The sequence below is a fragment of the Lampetra planeri genome, chromosome 28 (genome assembly GCF_965212315.1).
Source record: "Lampetra planeri chromosome 28, kcLamPlan1.2.h2, whole genome shotgun sequence".
NCBI lineage: Eukaryota > Metazoa > Chordata > Hyperoartia > Petromyzontiformes > Petromyzontidae > Lampetra > Lampetra planeri.
In genome coordinates, this window is record NC_136134.1 from 9,413,038 (window position 1) to 9,433,745 (window position 20,708).

At 46.3% G+C, this 20,708-nt stretch overlaps 1 protein-coding gene across 1 annotated transcript in view; it reads right to left on the bottom strand.

Annotated features, from left to right (window-relative positions):
* The window catches only part of DISP3 (dispatched RND transporter family member 3), a 241,513-nt gene that overhangs the window by 100,229 nt on the left and 120,576 nt on the right, over positions 1-20,708 (bottom strand). The window contains exon 13 of the mRNA XM_078607818.1: positions 5,645-5,746. Coding sequence (XP_078463944.1) covers positions 5,645-5,746 — 102 coding nt within the window. The remainder of the gene's footprint in view (positions 1-5,644; positions 5,747-20,708) is intronic.

Here is a 20,708-nt window from a genome sequence, read left to right on the forward strand (position 1 = left end):
GAGGCAAGTCCAAGTCGAGTCTGAAGTCATCAAAATCATGACTCGAGTCTGACTCGAGTCCAAGTCGCATGACTCGAGTCCACACCTCTGAGGTGGGACAAAGTCATTGTTGTGCAAGTCACAAGTAAGTCTCAAGTCTTTGCTCTCGAGTCCCGAGTCAAGTCGAGTCAAAGATGAGGCAAGTCCAAGTCGAGTCTGAAGTCATCAAAATCATGACTCGAGTCTGACTCGAGTCCAAGTCGCATGACTCGAGTCCACACCTCTGAGGTGGGACAAAGTCATTGTTGTGCAAGTCACAAGTAAGTCTCAAGTCTTTGCTCTCGAGTCCCGAGTCAAGTCGAGTCAAAGATGAGGCAAGTCCAAGTCGAGTCTGAAGTCATCAAAATCATGACTCGAGTCTGACTCGAGTCCAAGTCGCATGACTCGAGTCCACACCTCTGGCTGCTACCTATGGGTCAGATGATTGCATGGCAGCATTAAGCAATTGGTAATTAAATATAATATTTTTGTCCTAAAAAGTGTAAAATGTTGGGAAAAAATTTTCACGAAAATAAATTGTCACTCACAACGAGTCTGTGTGGAAAATGTCAGCTCGATTGGATCACGGGAAGTGGGTTAAAAAACGACCGAAAGATTTGCACGGTCGTAAGCAAGCAAGCAAGCACGCAAGTGAACTTAATATAAAGGATTTAAAAAGAGGAACGCATCCTCAGTCTACTGCTCGCCAGCGAGTGCCGTCGTTCAAGATTAACACGCCACGAGTTTGTCGGTTATCTAAAGAGTGTGCCACATACACGACGTTTCCTATTGATGCCACTCAATTTCAGCTCCTACCCAGAAGGGGGAAATGGTGAATGTCTGTCATAAACACAGGGTGATCCGGAGTGATACAAAAGGATGCTGTTGTGGTGTAATGGTTGGCCCACGGGACTTGCAATGCAGGGCTCGGCCGATTGATTTAATCTCCTAGTGCGGGAAAGTTGAAAACAGCGCTGCAAGCTTTCGTAGACTCCACCGTCTCCGTGCGTACCCAGCCGCAGTTTAGTCGATCGGAAGGTGGCGTGTGGTGGGGTAAAACGTGGGTACTGCCACCTCTTCCGAGATGTCTAGTCAGCATGGAAGAGAGTTTGTATAAATAGCCTCCGGATGGGTTTTATAAAGTCCGGTCGATTCTAGATTTGAAGTTTTCGTGACTGCAAGGATCCCTACTCTTTGGTTCTTTCGGTAAAGGCACGTAGGTGAAAATGAAAATAAAAAAAGGCAAGGCAAGGCCTTGTCCGTGTTGCCTCCGAAACGTCGTGATTTAGTTATTTGTAATTTTTATTTTCACCTACGTGACTTTACCGAAAGAACCAAATATAAATTCTTGTCGAGCTGGAAGCCCCTCCTGCCAGCAGTGGCACGAGACCAAGAAATTGCGGAGCTGCACCTCTACCTTTACCACTTACAGACGCCCCACCAATTTGTAATGATCCTCAGACTTTCTTCTCGACAGGTGAGTGAATATTGTAAAAGTGACCAGCTTCATATCTTTTAGTGAAGAGTGTTAACAGATTTCGTAAGTGTATTGAGTCTGGTGGGGGACATGAAGAGGCTTTGAAATAAAATTGAGTGTTCGCCTTCGTGTCTCCCTACAGTACTATATTAGTGGGATTATATATGAATGGTTCCCCCTCTATATTTCTTCTCTGTATCTCTTTATACCTCTGCAAACATGAGCCGCAGACCCAACAATTTTAGGCTCGGGAGAATACTGAAACCATACTTTTAACTGTCAATATTACGTAGTTATTCTCGATTTTCTCGCTCAAAACAAATGTTTACAGTTCAAATGGTACGGTGGAGACGAGTGAAAAAACAAGGCAGGCCCCATCGTGGTCCACTCGAGATGCCAAACCCAAAATGAGCTGAAGCAGAGCTGCAGGAGCAGAGCTGTAGGGAAATCCGGAGGTAAGATTTGTGTCCATTTTTTTATTCTACAGCACGGTAGAATTTATACAAAACAAGTTCACAGCGGAGCTGTGCGGAGCTGTAACGACGTGGCTTTGTTTTGTGGAAAATTATATTTCGCATTTTTTTCCCGTGGATTATCCAGTGTTATTTTTCGATACTTAAAAAAATCCTTCAACACAGAGTGGTTTGACCATGCTTCACATCGCCGGTCAATGCGGGTTAGCGGTGCAGCAGCGCAGTTGGGAGCAGGACCCGTTCAGATGTAACGCACCACTGCTCTAAGCCGTGACTCGGAATCGAACTCAAGTGGCTGAGATCGGAGATCAGTGCGCTAACCACAGCGCACCCCCGCTGCTCTACATCTCAACGTTATTTCTGTAATTAACCGTACATATGGTTGTTCTGTAGTCGTTAAATGCTATATTAGCACGTACAAATGTTTTACCGGTGATAACAATTAGTTTAAAACAATGAAGTTAAGAAATACCTTTTACCAATGTATATAAGTACAGGGGGTTGGCTGCAAGTTCTGTAAGTCTTAACATCACCACTTTTAGGGTTCTTACGAATCCGTGTAAATGCCAAAGCACTCCCAATAGCCCAGACTAAAGCGCCTTATCGGAGATCCAAAGCGTACAACAACTCTTGCACATGATGCCGTCCTGGTCTCCTGAGTTCTCACCTGTACGTACGCATGTTGAACTTCTTTCACACCATAATAGCCAACCGTGCTGATTGGAGCTGCGGCTAAACCTACATGTGCTGTCTAATTATTTTTTGCCGCGTGCCCCGTCCATCAGTGGCAAAGCATGAGCAGCCCTCAAATAATTTATTATGCCGACTTATCAGCTCTTTGTCAGTTTATTTCATTATTCCATGAGGTTTCCTGTGGATTAACGCTCTCGTGTTAAATGTTTATTAGTTTTGCCCTAGAGGGGACGATGCTTTAGAGCACTGGGGTGAGTGTACGTCAGTTTTTTTGTGCGTGTATCCCCGGTTTCTAGACACAGCGCTTATTACATTTTTCCGGATCGTACGGTTTCATAGGAACTCGATTTTAAGGGTCCAGATTTATGACGAGTATTTATTTTCGCGTGCAAGTCCGAGTTACACGTCCTCAAAACTGACATCGTCATTGGCATTGTTGTGCTACGTTTCAAAGCCTGCCCAATTATTGAAAACAATACATTTTTACGACAATTTGCTTTCCAATTATAACAAATGTCATCAAAGGTTATGGGTGTAATAACTATGTTTTTGGCACCAATTTCTTTGCGTGATCCATAATTATTTAGCAATCGCTATAAATATGAGGTGGCCGAGTGACTCACGGGGATATATCACTGAGCCGCCAATGCTGGGAACCTGGGTTTGAATGCCGGTTGCAGCCGACCGTGCATGTTTAAACCGGAGTTCTCAAGTGTAGGGAGTTGATGGTGTCAGCTCCATCGCTAGTGACCGCACACAAAAATAGACCATCACATTAGATTTGGACTTTCGATCAAGTTTTAGTTAAATCCCAGGTCTGGGAATAAAAATATCGGTTATCCTGGCACGAGACAAAGCTTTCCCTGTAGCAGGGCATGTGTGCAGATGCGCCCCCTCGTTTGTGAATTTAAAGGGTGAATTAAAAACAAGGGTTTCGCATGAAGAGATTTCAGAAGCACTTTGGTGAAACCTCCTGCCGTAGGCCATTATCTACCACGGGGCGGGGCGCTGCAGTACTCTACGAGGGCTGCAATCGGAACCTTTGCCTGATTCCATGAAAGCCCAAAAGCCGAAAGCCCATAAGGGAATAAATAAACTTCGTGAAAAATCCAACGTGTAAAAAAAAAGATATGAAAAACGACCCCTCTTAATTATCACAGCCAAACACGCGGAGGTAAACACAGCCATTAGCGCGGCTCCGAATTTGGCAAGAAGGAGCGAGCGTCTCAGAAATCAGCGTGGCAGAAAGCTCCCCGTCCACATGGAAGGGAGAGCCTTTGGGATCATCCGTGCACAATGAGGCGGAATTATCACGGGAGCAGATAGACAAGCAGCCAGGATGGTGAGAGAAGCCAATTTAATTAACTCGTGAGCAGGCTATGTGGTCACACTGCACGGCACACTCCTTTTGTTAGTGCGGTGCCTTTTGCCGCATTTTATTTTACGCACGTCCACTTTTTGGAGCACGAAAAACATTTTTACTTCGTGTTTGTGACGCGTTCCCCCACTATCGCCGATGCGAAGTAGCACGGTTGCTGATGAATACATAAATACATGACCCAGCTGTGTTCTTCAGCAGCTGACGGATTCATATTCTAGCGAGAGTGGAAAAGGCATGCTTAATTAAAAACTCAATCTTCGCCGGAGTTGATGCGTTACCAATTTTGTGGCGAAACTCATTAAAGTAAAAAAAATAAAAATAAAAGTTTCGACTGAAAGCAAATACTTGCATGCGCTTTTACACTAATTACCAAAGGCAAAAAAAACCCATTTCCATTACACATTGAAATAGTTCATTCATTACACTGGTGCATAAACCAAACACACACTATGCGCACAGCACTCCATTTTAAAGTATACCCTCATGTTGCAATGAGGGACCGCTGACAGTGAAGAATGCTGCGCACATTTCTCCATTTCTCTGACAAGAGTAGTGATTTCCGCCAGTCCTCAAGCGCAGTCACCCTGCCCCTATGCCCCGCGCCTTCAGCAGCGTCCCCATATGGGATTGGGCGCAGGGTCCACATCCTCCATTAAGCCCCGACTTGCAAGGCTTGCAAGGGGTCTCGTACCACGTTCTCGCGGCCACTGGGAAGCGTGCCGGATGGTGGCTAAAGAAGCGATCGCATGCATACCAGCAGCAGCCACGATCAATCCGCTGCTGGATGAAGGCCTAAGCTGTTGTCATTTCTCACAAGCCTGCAATGTAACAATGGCACCGAGCTCCCCGCACACAAGCAGATTCCGTCGCTCCATCTCACCGGTGGACGCGCTTGTTGTCCCGGGCACGATACCTCCACTGGCATCTTTGAAGAAAACAATGGGTCTCTCGATGACGAAAAATCAGGAGAGACACCCACCGCTCAACATAAAACGCACGCGTCTTTTCTCGAACGCGTCATTAGCACGGCCGAGGCAAAACGCCACACACCGGTGCGACCTTTCAACCCCCATGTTCCCAACCCCTTAGTCCACGGAGATTAGTCCTGGGCACTTTCCAATTCCATCAACAGATGCATGCAATTAATAACACTCGTTTGCATACAAATGGATAGCTCATTTACATAGCAATCGGACAAAGTATTAATGAACATGGATCGCCAAACTGGTGACGGTGGTGGGCCCCAAAAGACGGGAGGTTGAAAATGCCATTCTCTGAGCAAATATCTTTTTGTTTATGTATTGTATTATTTAGTTGGTTAGTTGTGTATTATTTAGTTGGTCATTATTTTACTTGACAAAAGCTGCTCGGGCTTGTGGGATCTCGTATGCGGGTGGCATAGATATGAAGTGTGCAGGCAGATCATCTGCATCATCGGAGACCATGGGCTGAAGAGACCCAGATGCTGGGCTACAAGAAGAGGAGGTGGGGTGGGTGGGGGGGTGATGGTGGGAAAAATTGTCCAGGGGGCACCAATTTTATTAATCGCACCCCCAGGCACCAAAACCACGCGACGTCACGGTGATCGTGCGAGCGCCTCACCGGGAAGCGGCAAGGCGGGCGCCTCATCCGGCGCCTCCGCGCTCTCCGCCTGCTCCCCGAGCCCCGCGTAGCCCAGATCACGTGGCTCCTCCAAGAAGAGACCTGCTCGCAGCCAGAGGCCAGGGGAATCCAACATAAACAGAGATTAAAGAGGGTGGCAGAGTGAGGCGCCCCCGGTGTTGCAGGAAGGAGGGCGGGAGCCGATGTACAGCTCCCCTCAATTGCCCCATGTATCAAACAGTGGCATCTGGCATCCTCGTTTTTTTTTGCATTGGATTTTTATTTTATTTTATTCCTCCGCCCCCGCCTCCCCCCTTACCAGCCCCCCCCTCTCCCCAAATGTATTCCGGTTGAGCTACTGAAATCAATATCGTGCACGTGCACGGCGCCGTCAGCCGATCCACTGCTGGATGACGGCCTCCCCACGATGTGCGGTCCGTGGCGGCTGTTTGACCATCCTTCACCAAGCTGCTCGGCGCGTGTCAGTTAAAGTTATATAAACACTGGAGCATAGAGGTAGCGTTATACAACAGTGGACTTTACCGCACTGGCCTCTACAGCCCACCATGCGGTTCTTCAGCCCCAACTCCTGTCATAAGCAGTGGCCACTCATCCGAGAGCTATCCAGGCTGAAGCTTTGCTTAGCTTCTGAGGTCTGATGAGATCAAGTGCATTCGAGGTTATATGCAACGTGAGGGTTAGGAATGAATCGCATAGCTAGCAGTGCATCGCCCTGTGTAAGAGAGAGGAGGACATCGCAGGACGACTCACGCAGTCCTCTCCACGTTCCAATGTATCCACACTTGAGGAAGTAAATAGGAATGGAAAAAGCGTTAACCACCTCGGATAATTTAACACGCAGGTTTTCACAACCAATATTATGATTCGTAATTGTTTTGGTTTTTTTGGGTTAGACATCACGAGCACAAAGCGATCTAACCCGAAAACCAATTTACACGAATCATCTCGGGACACATAGACGATGGTCATTACAACAATTCAATTCCATTGAAGAAAGGGGCCACGGTTTATATATGTAAATAAAACAGGGCTACAAACTTTTGATTAATTTATAACCACGAAGTCTAGCGAATGTTTTATATGCAAATGTGAATATTTGTTCGAGGGATAAAACTGGAAATCACATCGGTGTTATTATACCGATGGCAATCATTGAAGGCCAACAGGAATCATAACAATGGCATAAAGAGGTGAGCGCGAGCAGCTTGGAGTGCTTATGTGCAATTAAAACTTGATAATAGAAAGCAATAGACCGATGCATAGTATCCGCTGTGAAATGCGGATTGGAAACATGAACACCGACAGAGATGAATTGAATAAAAGCAGAAGGGTGCATCTGCGCTAATTTCTGTGGACTGCTGCCTATCTACAAGCGCCGGCATCGCAAACCGTCACGCACGCAGGCAAAGAGGTCAGAGACAGGAGAGAGTGAGAATGTGAGAATAATGATGATGATGATGATAATAATAATGCAATTTGTAACTCGCACAACATTTTCACGGACGTAATTGACCGTGACTGTCAGTGTTGTTTGAAAGCCAGGCGAGATAGAGGAGGTGGGCCTGTGTGTACAACGTCGGTGTAGGTTGGACGCTGCTGCAAATGTGAAGCCAGTCTATTCCCTCACTTTGCTCCAATTTGGAATTCCCTCCGATCATCTCCTTTCACGAACTCTTACAATAACCCCGCTCTTAATAAAAAAAACGTGTTCAATCTGCGTCTGTTACGACTTTGATGGTGCAGTTTTTTCATTGCCCCTTTGACGTTTTGGGCCTTCGGGCCTTCGTTCAGCAACTGTGTTAAAAATATATATATATATGCAGAGTGGCCCAAAAGTCAGGAAACATATGGTTGTTTCATTATTTTGTTTACACTGGTATTAAAATACTTCAATTGTTTATTCTTAAGTTAAATATGTATAAATTAAAATGATTAACATCTCTCTGTATTCTTGCTTTTCACGTGACATTTACAGAAATCAACCAAGAACCCCGAGTGAAATGAGATGAAAGATAACTGATGAATTATCAGAGATAACACCTATACTATTTGTTAAAGAGTCATACATTCATTGCAAAATAGAAATCGTGCAGGCATGAATGTTAATGGCAGTCAGTTTTGAACATTTGTTAAAATAAATAAAAAATAATCCTCTGCGATTTGATCAAATGGATATGATAATACTCCTTGGTTCTTTCGGTAAAGTCACGTAGGTATAAAATAAAATAAATCACGACGTTTCGGGCGCAACACAAGCGTCCGTCATCAGGTGGGAAAGCATGGTCTGCTGCTGAGGCAGCAGACTGTTTTAAAACAGTCTGCTGCCTCAGCTTGTGTTGCACCCGAAACGTCGTGATTTATTTTATTTTATACCTACGTGACTTTACTCATCCCTATCACCAGGAGATGGCAATGAAGTGGTGTGCGGTGCAGTCCACAAAATTTATTTGTTCCACTCACTGGACCGAGCCTGTGGATGTAATCTGTCTCTGTGGTTCTTCAAAGTGTTATCCCTTAGAATGCGTGGGGTTTTCTCTGGCCACTCCGGTTTCCTTCTACGTGAAGTCACACACTCATTCGTGATGTTGACCCAAAACCCCAAGGAAGAACCCTCCTGAAACAGTCTTATATACTCTGTGAGGTGTTCCTCCGGAAAGAACTGGCACTACTGTATTGCTTATTATGATCTTTCAGAAAAACGTGAAAATGTGAATGCATAGATTTTAGATTGTTTTACGAATATAATATGATCCTCCAGGAAAAGTGGCTGACTAATAATGAATACATAATTTAGTATGTTTGGTATTTACGCCATTCTCATGGCGCATGGTTGTCATTTAGATGCCGTGTTTCACACATGGGTAATCTTCTTGGTTCTTTCGGTAAAGTCACGTAGAAGGGAAGTAATAAAATAATAAAAATAAAACATAATAAAACAATTCTCACGACGTTTCGGCCACAACGCAAGCAGCCATCCTCAGGCGAAGAATGAAACACCCCAAGCTTGGAGCGTATATTTAAGCTGGGTTAGAGGGGGGGGAGGTGGGAAGAAGAGCGCCTAGACAAAATAATTTGCATATCAAGAGGAATTCAGCATATGGAAAATGCGTAGGAGGTGGGCGGGGGGGGTTCCAAATCAATACTATGCCCGTGCATTATGCAGGATTAGCAGCATCAAAGGGGGGGGGGGGAAGGGGGGGAGCATTAACAAAGGAAAGGAATGTTAATAGTATGTAGCTGTAGTTACTAAACAACCACGTAAAAAACTACAGTATAAACTGCATGACAAACTAAAGTATAAACTACATAGCATCATCAGTAAACTTACTATACTCTACAATAAGCTGAGTTACTAACAGTAAGTAATACATGAAAAATTCTACGTTGTAAAAAAAAAAAAAAAAAAAAAATTATATAATATGCTTCCATCTAAACTTTATTCTCTTACATCACACGCGTCTATACCGTACTATATACTTCCATAGGCAAAACCAACATTAAATTACATACTGTATTGCTATAAACCACCCTATACCTTATACATTTTTAATATAACACTATGTATTATTCTACCCACCCTAATGTGTATCAAAATGGTTTATTACGTCCTTCCAGTGATTGCTAAGCCAGAATCCATCTTCTCGGTTAAAATTGTCTCTGTGTTTGTAAATGTGGATCGCCTCATGTACGAATCTCTCATGATAGCCAGATGGCTTGCAGAGAACCTCTGTCTTGGAGAAGTCAATGTCATGTGAGCCCACTGAGTTGTAACAGTGATCTGCCACGGCTGAGGTGTTTGTCCTACAGTGTTTCAGGTCAGCTTTATGTTCACGGATGCGGTCCGAGACATGTCGTTTGGTTTCCCCAATGTAACTGCTACCACAGAGGCAACTTAGTTTGTAGACACCAGGGTACTGTATGTCTGGAACCACATCTTTTACAGACGGTACCAGATCACGGATTTTATGTACTGTGTTGAATCGGACCTGGATCTTGTGTTTAATCAGGATTTTGGAGATCTTTTTTGTGACCCCAGCAATGTAGGGTAAGGTGATGGTCTTGAAAGGCTCCTCAACAGGATCTTTCTTGGTGGTTGGAGTGATGGCTTTGCGGATTGTGTAGTCGGAGTAACCATTAGCCTTAAGAGCTTGGCGTACGTGTTTGAGTTCACTGGAAATGTGTTCATGGTCGGAGATGCATTGGGCTCTATGATATAGAGTCTTGATGAGAGAATTCTTCTGGGATGGATGGTGGTGGGAATCCGGTTTTAGATAAGCATCCGTGTGGGTGGCTTTCCTGTAGACAGAGTGGCTCATTGAACCATCAGGTCTCCTTTTGATTAGGACATCCAAAAAGGGTAGCTTGCCATCATTTTCGACTTCCATGGTGAATCTGATGGCTGGGTGTATGGAATTGATATGGTCGAGAAATTGGTCTAGAGCAGGCCGGCCATGTGGCCAGATGACAAAAGTGTCGTCTACGTACCTCTTCCATAAGGTCGGGCGTAGAGTCGCAGTCTGGATGGCGTCCGTCTCAAATTTCTCCATGAAGATGTTGGCTACAACCGGAGATAAGGGGGAGCCCATTGGGGTGCCCTCAATTTGCTTGTAGAAGGTTCCATTCCAGGTGAAGTATGTATTGGTTAAGCAGTGTCTCACCAGGGGGGGTACCCCAGCATTCAGTCCTTGATGAACCAAGTCTTCAATGATTGCGATGGTGTCAGGCACAGGCACCTTGGTGAACAAGGAAACCACATCAAAACTGACAAGCAGGTCGTCTGGGGACAGGGCAATCCCCTTGATTGTTGATACCAGGTCAGTAGAGTTTAGTACTGCAGAGGTGGTTTTTCCAGTGAAAGGCCGTAGGATTTCGGACAAAAAACGAGCCAGTTTGTAAGTCGGGGAGTTGATAGTAGAGACAATGGGACGAAGAGGTGTATCTTCTTTATGTATCTTTGGCAAGCCGTACAATCTTGGTGGCCTGGCTGCAGAAGGTTTCAACGAGAACTGTTTGGTCTGATCAATTAATGCGGTTGAAGCAGAAATGATGTTGTTGGTTTTGGAGACGAGGCTGTTGGTGGGGTCTCTTTTTATTTTCCAAAATCCTGATTAAACACAAGATCCAGGTCCGATTCAACACAGTACATAAAATCCGTGATCTGGTACCGTCTGTAAAAGATGTGGTTCCAGACATACAGTACCCTGGTGTCTACAAACTAAGTTGCCTCTGTGGTAGCAGTTACATTGGGGAAACCAAACGACATGTCTCGGACCGCATCCGTGAACATAAAGCTGACCTGAAACACTGTAGGACAAACACCTCAGCCGTGGCAGATCACTGTTACAACTCAGTGGGCTCACATGACATTGACTTCTCCAAGACAGAGGTTCTCTGCAAGCCATCTGGCTATCATGAGAGATTCGTACATGAGGCGATCCACATTTACAAACACAGAGACAATTTTAACCGAGAAGATGGATTCTGGCTTAGCAATCACTGGAAGGACGTAATAAACCATTTTGATACACATTAGGGTGGGTAGAATAATACATAGTGTTATATTAAAAATGTATAAGGTATAGGGTGGTTTATAGCAATACAGTATGTAATTTAATGTTGGTTTTGCCTATGGAAGTATATAGTACGGTATAGACGCGTGTGATGTAAGAGAATAAAGTTTAGATGGAAGCATATTATATAATTTTTTTTTTACAACGTAGAATTTTTCATGTATTACTTACTGTTAGTAACTCAGCTTATTGTAGAGTATAGTAAGTTTACTGATGATGCTATGTAGTTTATACTTTAGTTTGTCATGCAGTTTATACTGTAGTTTTTTACGTGGTTGTTTAGTAACTACAGCTACATACTATTAACATTCCTTTCCTTTGTTAATGCTCCCCCCCTTCCCCCCCCCCCTTTGATGCTGCTAATCCTGCATAATGCACGGGCATAGTATTGATTTGGAACCCCCCCCGCCCACCTCCTACGCATTTTCCATATGCTGAATTCCTCTTGATATGCAAATTATTTTGTTTAGGCGCTCTTCTTCCCACCTCCCCCCCCTCTAACCCAGCTTAAATATACGCTCCAAGCTTGGGGTGTTTCATTCTTCGCCTGAGGATGGCTGCTTGCGTTGTGGCCGAAACGTCGTGAGAATTGTTTTATTATGTTTTATTTTTATTATTTTATTACTTCCCTTCTACGTGACTTTACCGAAAGAACCAAGAAGATGAATCCCTGCAGTCACGAAAGCTTTAAATCGAAACATGGGTAATCGTCTGTCAGTACCAAATTGCATTATTTGCAGGTAATGTTTCAAATTTGGATTGTGACACGGCCACGCAACGGCCTTCTACTCCTCACGGGATCTTCAACGTCTACTGTGAAGCAGATCAGCGAATAGTATTTATGGGTAGAAATTACAATAATAATGATGATAACACGCCCGTCAAATATTAACGAGGGCGACTGCTCGGCTCGAACTGCGAACCTCTGTAACAAGCGGCATGCGCGCTTCCGCTCAGCCGAGTCACTGCCCCCAGCCGGGCCGAGTGGAGGGCTGGGGGGGGAGAGCGACCTTCCAGGCAGGAGGGTGAGCTGGCAAATGAGCTGGCGGGCGATCGAGCTGGCTAGCGAGTAGGCAGGCGAGCTAGCGGGCAGGTGGACAAGCAAGCTGGCGGGCAGGTGGGCAAATGAGCTATTGGGCGAGCTAGCAGGCAGGTGAGCTCGCTAGCGCATGGGCAGGTGGGTGGGTGAGCCAGCGACCGGGCGAGCTAGCGGATGAGCTGGCGGGCGGGCGGGCGGGCTAGTAGACGTGCGAGCGAGCGAGATGGCGGGCGGATGGGCGGACTGGCCGGGAGGGCTGGCATGAGGGCATTAAATCGTCGAGCGCTTTGAGAGCCGGACGGCACCACCGCTGTAGAGGGGACGCCAAGTGAGAATTAAAGATAAAAGAATAACTGGGCCATGTGCAGATATTCGAGTGCATCGTTCTCTTTCTGGGCCCCCTCTTGTCCTCTGGGAGCATATTTATTTTGCTCTGTGCATGCATGCGCGTGCGTCTACAAGTCTACTCAGGGGGATCTTTGTGTTTATGCAATGTATGTCAATTTGATTATTTTTAGTGGGGATTCTTTTTCTTTTTTACATCGCTTGTACTTTCGCTGGCTCCTCTTGGGATGTTAAAATTGTATTTATTATCCGTATACTCGTGGCTGCATCGCTAAACCGCATAATTTATTGAAAACGTATTACACGGACAGGCATGTTGAGTCTCGAATTCCGAGTTCATTCACATCCAGGGCAATCAGATCCAGTGACCAGGGCCGCATTAACGCAGGGCGGGGAGGGGGCAGGCTTTTAATGGGCTGCATCCTCATATCTGGGATTTTGAGAAGCCGCCAAAAACATATATACACACACAATGCTTTATAACGGTTCAAACACAATACTTTTAAATATTCCTGGTTCTTTCGGTAAAGTCACGTAGAAATGAAATAATAAAAAAAGCTTTCTATTTACTTTATTATTTCCCTTCTACGTTTTATTGTTATTATATTATTATGTCCCTTCTACGTGACTTTACCGAAAGAACCAAGAATATGCATCCCTGCAGTCACGAAAGCTTTAAATCGAAATTTTATAATTTTAAAGTAATAATTTTCCCACAAATTTGTTGTCGGTGTCGTGTCACGAGAGATGAAGTATCCTTGGCGATCTCTTGCAGAGCATTGCGACCCTTCGTGTTGGAAATGCCACAGAGCGACTTCTGAGATCCCTTCAAGTGACCTCCCATCTCACCTTTGACCTCTGTATTGTACCACGTTTCCAGCTATTCTGGATAGGAGGGGAACGTTCGTCGCGTGGCAGTCAAACGGAGCTTTCAATTCTCGCAGCTGGAATCGAGCCAAATTAAGTTGCGGAACCAAATGTAGCGTGATGGTGTTTTTGTACGGTTATGCATGAACAGGCTGTGCAACGCTGTGTAAAAACATTAGTGCTATAATAACTCGCCCATGAGTAATCCACTGCTGGATGAAGGCCTCCCCAAGTGTATCGCCATCTCTCACCGTCCCAGAATGGAGAAATTCACCGAGCACCTTGCATACGAGCTCATACGTATCACTCCATCTCTGTGGCGGACGTCCCCTCGCTCGCAAGGAAGTAAATCCTCCCCACAGCAAGAGACCAGATTACCCCCCCCTACCCCCGCCACCAAAACACTCCCCCAACACATCAACCGGCGCATCTTGCGCCAGCGAGCAGAGGCTTCTGATGGCGAGTGCGTTTAAAACCTGCCAGCAAGCAAGCTGCTGCCCAACGTTGCATTAATTGGGCCACGATAGAACCGGCAGACGTGGGAACGTCTCTGGGTGTTCACTGGCGCATGGCGCAAACAAAACCCGACAAAAGCTTAGGGGCTCCCGAAAACAGCTGAAATGGCCCCGAATTCATGATAATATATATATGTATACATGGGTGCAATGAAAATACAAAATATATATCCATTTGATCTCTATCTAGCTCTCATCTCACTCCATCTATTTTTGTCTGAAATCTTTTGTTGTTGAAATCTCACTAAATCCCTACCTCTCGTTCGTACCTCTTCTGTCATCCCCCAATGGGTTGTCACAACCACCGTTACCGCACCTACGATTATCACGGTTGGCTACGTACGGTGCGAAAGAAGTGCAACATACGTACAATGGGGCCAGAGAGTCGTACCGTCCCCACTGCCGTGTGGGATTCTGTGCAGGAGGCTATGACACCTTCACAAACGCCACTCCACTACAGGGTTTTTAAACGTTTCAAATGAGTTGACCTCGGACTCAGAGTGCGAGCGTCACAGCGTTTAACCCGACCCGGCCACCTCAAATAAAGAGGCTCGCAGGGGAAGCTGTCCCTGCAATCTCAAGGCTTTTGGTTTCCATTGCTCTCTCTCTTCACAAAGCATTCGATTCCACTGCAGTTGCAATCGTGTGCCGTGTGCCTATGCGGATGGAGCGTTACCACGGCGGTCTCAGTGCAGAACCTAGGTTCGTAGAACCTACGAACCTGAGTTCGATTCCCGCTAACGGCCAACGAGTGGAAAATGTGTGAATTATATCTGGGCATCCACCAGGTTAAGGGCCTTAAATGATTTCCTGGTGCGGTGTGTAAATAAGGGAGACAAAGGCGGCCGGGCGCGTGCAATTCCGGCCTTCGATAGGTGCTCGCTCGTGGCACTTGCTCCGACAGCCTGTTAGGTTACGCGGGGGATCTTTGTCTTTTGTTTTGATCTCTGCGTGCATGTGCGCGCGAGCGAGGACATGAACAGTGCATCACTGGTGATAGGGGCAGTAAATTACGCCGCTGTAATTACACCGAATTATTTTCACACCACGTCCGTTTAAAACATAAATGAGTGGCAGCCGAGTTTGCGCGGCACCCCCGTACGTCGTTGTGCCTGCCTCGGTGCAGCGATCTGTCTCACTCTGCCGTCTACGCGACATCTGTATCATTATCGACAGCGCTATCATCGCACGATCAATCATCATCAATCATCGTGGTCATATTTTTTCATATTTTCATGCAGTTTTTTTTCGTTTTTTTGCCAATGGTTTTGTTTAACATTTTCACCGTAATTGCAAAGAGACCAACTTTAGCAAACTTCACTCAAATTTTATTGGCTACTTCATCATCCTCATCATCAGCCATGATCGCTCCGCTGCTGGATAAAGGCCTCCCCCCAACCCCCCACCCATCCACCTTCAAGACGCCGCCATCTCTCATCACGGTCCTGCATTGTCACGATCCGTCTCTCCGACGCGCGCAAGCCGACCTCAACGCTCCGTCTTCTTGCTCGGCACTGTTCCGAGGTTTCTCTCCGCACGCCGGGAGCTCCCCTCGGCTTTTGTCATCTCCCGGCGCGCGGAGCCAAACGTCGGACTTCGTGCCAAACGACACCGCGGGAAAACAACCCAAAAAAACGCGCTTTTTTCTCTCTCTCCATCAGCCCGTCCTTAAATGCCCCGGGGCTCATGACCTGCAAGACCGATTCAATTCACGATAAACCACTTGCCAGCCGCCGTAACATGATTCCCAGCGCTGAGTAGTGCAATGTCGTCAGCAGTTTTATTATTATTTTATTTCTATATTACCCGTTCTTATTTGTAATGCGCGTTGCAGTTTTTTTTTTGTTCGGTGGCAATAAGAGTAGAGTTAATAATTTAAGGCGCGCCGTATTTGTTTATCAGCTCTGCGCTCGCCTCGCTTACTCGTGGAAACAAATTTAAGACCAAGAATCGACCCGCAACTCGTTGTTTATCATGCGTCTCGGCCGACGGTCTGTACAAGTGAGTGAAAACTGTGATTCGGAGTGCTCTCACGTCTCCAGTATAGTCGGGGTGAAATAAACACATTCCTCCTGCGGAGGGAGCTGCTAGGAACACGTTGGGTTGCTCGGTCAATGGCCTGCAGGGTCAACGGCGGCGTGGTGTATTCCGCAAATATGCCCGACTGTGAGGGCGGGCACAAGCCGGCGTGAGTAGGTTACACGTTGAGTTTTATAAGGGCACCACGAGGTGACCAGCCCCTCCCCACCCAGCCCCACCCCCCACCCAGCCCCACCCTCCCCATCGAGCCCCTCCCCACCCTCCCCACCCAGCCCCTCCCCACCCTCCCCTCCCCACCCAGCCCCTCCCCACCCTCCCCTCCCCACCCGGCCCCTCCCTCCCCACCCAGCCCCTCCCTGCACGATGGACACAATAATCCCCTGTGGGCTGGTGTAACCAGGAGGTTCCTACCAGTATAATAATAACACAATGATACAATAATAATGACCTTGACCGGTGAAAAAGCCTCGCTGAGTCTCAACACTTTTTCACGAGGGTCGTGTACTGGATGTTTGGCCAATTGCATTCCTGAGTGTTTGGCTTCACGCGGACAGCAAACTCGGGCACCTGGAGAAAACCGATGATTACAAGGAGGTAAAATGAAAACCACCACAAAAGCTAATTGAAGTAGATCCACTGCTGTACTCGTATCCCCTGGCCATTGTGCAGCCCCAATCCTGCAAGTCAATAACTAACCAAGCTCAACTCTGCGTACCTTCCAATGTCTGAGAGGATCGGCCACGTTCACGGATATTTGGTGATTTCAGATGTGGTTGGATACATCGTCATCATCACCACTCATTAAGGTCGGCATGAGGTGGAGAGACATTTCGCCCCACGTGCGGGCAGCTCCTTCATCTCCCAGGAGTGTGCGCAGCAAAACGTCAGACATCACGTGGTACAACCGGAAAACACACCCAAGAGCCGTACGGGACAACCGTGAAAACCTGCGCAGCAGTGTCAGAAAGCAATTTGTCAGGGTCACTGTTGGCAAACAACATCTTGTGATTTCAAAACTGTAAAAAAAAACATTGACCATGTCCATTCATTGTCATTTCCCCCCCACCAATAATATTCAAGTAAAACAATGGCATCACGCGGTTGTCTTCATGCGTTCATTCATTGGCCGAGGCAATGAACTCACGACACTTGAGAAGCCGGTTTTATTCAGGGGCGACAAGAGACCTGGAATCCAACCGAGGTCCTCACCATTGAAGGCTCAAAGTTTACCGACACAGCATCAGCCGGATGACCCCCCCCCCTCTCCCTGCTGATGTACGTTTCTATATACGTTGAACTTCTTTCGCACCGTACGCAGCCAACCGTGCTAATCGGAGGTGCGGACAGGCGGGGGGGGCGGAAGGACGATAAACTAAACACAACAAAGAAACACGAGGAGGGCCAACTCTTTTGCATTCACAAACACAAGCTGGCAAACGCAATATCGTCTGCACACACTCGCAGGGATGCATGCAGATTGGCAAATACAAAGTTGCTTTCATTTCCATAGACCTCGTTTCTATTATTTCCGCCGGTAATAAAACCGAATTACGTCTCCCCCCTTTTACGTCCTTTAGCAAATAGGCCGTCGCTTCATTAACACCGCTACTCTGATTTGCGTCGCCTCAACCCCCACACTCGCGTCGCTGACACCATCATCGTCCGTCCTCCGTATCCGTCGCCTCTCAGCCTTCGCCTCCACCGACTACCCCTGTGAGTCGCCGTGATTTAAATAATTTCGATATTGGTCGTCGCACCCGTCAGGAACGCACCTCCGACGTAAACCGGGGTATTGCCGTATTTATATATTGCAAAAAATTGACGTATCTGTAATTTCATATCTGCAAATGGGAAACAATTTACGTACCAATGTTTATGGTGGGGTTTCCCCCCCCCCTCCCTCCCCCCACAAATGTCAAAGCAGTGTCCAACCAGCAACGATAATCTTCTCCGACTGCCCCCTCTAACCTTCCAAGGCCGGGTGGCATTTTGGGCAATTTGATATTTAGACAAAATTAATAGTTTTGCCATTGTGAGACCAGCAGTAAAGCATTGCTGGATAATGCGAATCCATTCAGGCCTGCGGGTAGCTTTTACGTGATCAAGCGAGAGCCCAAATGAAACGATAAGTTTCCTTTACAGCAGCGTCCTTGCAATAGACAGTGCTGCCAGCCTGAATCATCGCCATGCCCTCGGTACACATAACGGACCTGCTCGCTTGACCTCTCTGTCTAGAAATAAATAAACACCTCCTTCCCCCCCTGCCACCAACGTGGACATTGTTTACTGCCCGCGCCGCCTTGGCACTAACGACGGCTGCGAACGTGACTGAACATGACAAAATGTGTCCGGCTCTCCTGGGCGAAACGCCCTAACGCATTAAACGACTCCACTAAAGCGTCCCCGCGGGTTCTAAAGTGGGTCGCACTCCGACGGAAGCGGGCGACCCTCGCCCCGCGCTCGACGACGTCGCCTTTTCTTTCCCAAGCGGCGATGTTATTGCGCGCGGCGCGTTGCTTGTGCGCGCAGGAGGCTCCTAGATTTTTAAATAAACAATAACGTGTACAGCATTCCCTTGCCAGTGGGAAGCCCTGAACAAGTGGGGGGGGGGGGGGGGGAGCAGCAGCGAAGAGAGAGGCAACGCGGTCGAACTAGGGAAGTATTAGAGTCTCGACACCAGGCCTCAAGACCTCCAGGCCAGCTCTTCTCACCTGTGTTCCGTGACGTGGCATTCGAATTGGCTTAGAGGCACCAGCCTTCACGCTGGCCTCGGCCTAAAAAGGATTCTGGCCTTGACCTCGGCCTTTGCCTCGTTAGTGTCAGCCTTCAATCCAAGACTGGGCTAGCGCCTCTACACGAGCTCACATCATTGCTCGCTCCATCTGAAAGGCAGACGTTCTCTTGGTCGTGCGTTTCATCTCTCGGCTGTTACTCAATCATTATTCTCGACCGTGTGCCGTCACCCCTTCCAGCCGTTAGATGTTCTGCCCAGTCCCACTTACTTTTCATTTTTTTAACCAACATGACAATTGGGGATTCATTTAATTGGTGAAAAATGTAAAAACAAAAAAACCTGATCCACGCCCTTGGCTTTTTTTACGATGACCGATATTTCCGCAGTGCAATTTTATTGTCTTGCAGTCCTCCACATAATTTTTCCTTACCGCTAACTCTGTACACTGCCAGGTTTGCTCGTCTTACGAAGGTGCCCTTAATACCCGTACTTTATTGCACGATAGCACGCTTGCGAACACTTCCGTCGTGCAAAGTGAAACAAATGTTATCCTCCTTTGGCAGGCGACCAATCCTGGTTACGTCCAACCGTTCACCCGGGTGACAATTATTTGTTGCTTCAGCTGAGCGGTGGATAGGTGGGGAGGAAATAAAGATGAGATAACAGAAAAAAAATTCCGTCAGCTGGTTGGCTGCCTCCCCCAGCCAATCAGAGAGACAGCACGGGTTCGTCTGAATTCCGAATTATAAAGTTGCCAACGCATGTTCCAATTTAATGCATTATAGGGACAAGGTGCAAAGTATAGATTGGCGGGGTCCCTTCAGGGGTATAATGACAAGCGACGGTATAGGATACTATTCTTTGGCTGTCAAGAAGATCCGAAAGCAATCACATGAGGGGCCGAACCAAGAGGCTTTTAACATTCACCGCCCCAAACCGTGCCCATTAAAATTATTAATACAAATATTTTTTTTTATTTTTCCCAGTTTTTTGCCTTGTTTGTACAGTTTTGTTTGTTACATTAGCCTAAACTTAACAATGACATTCTTAAATTTCAGAAAATCAATTCTCATGCACATGATTATACATATATCATGAGGACAAAAAGAAAGAATTTAAATCAATCAAGCAAAGCGTTGCTATTTATAAACGTTTGACGGTTCAGTGCTTCCAATACCTCCCCACTGGCACTTGTAGCAATCGAAGGTCAAGAGTTCATTGTGATCATGCAAAGTTGACAACTGCCTGACCTCCAAAATCCAACTCCTGTGGGTGCCTCTCCTCTTCTGATCTCTGTAACCTGCCCTCTTTCATACACGAACGTTTCACCCACCACAACCCCCTCTTCTCGATTACATCCACAATGTTTTCTTGCGATGCTTTATTTTAAATGACCAAGTTGTTTGTCCAGTCCCACCAGGAAAATTCGAGCAAATTCGAGCATAATTCGCATGCATGAATATTGTCCTACTGAATATTGTCCTACTGAATATTGTCCTACTGAATATTTTCCTACTGAATATTGTCCTACTGAATATTTTCCTACTGAATATTGTCCTACTGAATATTTTCCTACTGAATATTGTCCTACTGAATATTGTCCTACTGAATATTGTCCTACTGAATATTGTCCTACTGAATATTGTCCTACTGAATATTTTCCTACTGAATATTGTCCTACTGAATATTGTCCTACTGAATATTGTCCTACTGAATATTTTCCTACTGAATATTGTTCTACTGAATATTGTCCTACTGAATATTGTCCTGCTGAATATTTTCCTACTGAATATTGTCCTACTGAATATTGTCCTACTGAATATTGTCCTACTGAATATTGTCCTGCTGAATATTGTCCTACTGAATATTGTCCTACTGAATATTGTCCTACTGAATATTGTCCTACTGAATATTGTCCTACTGGATATTGTCC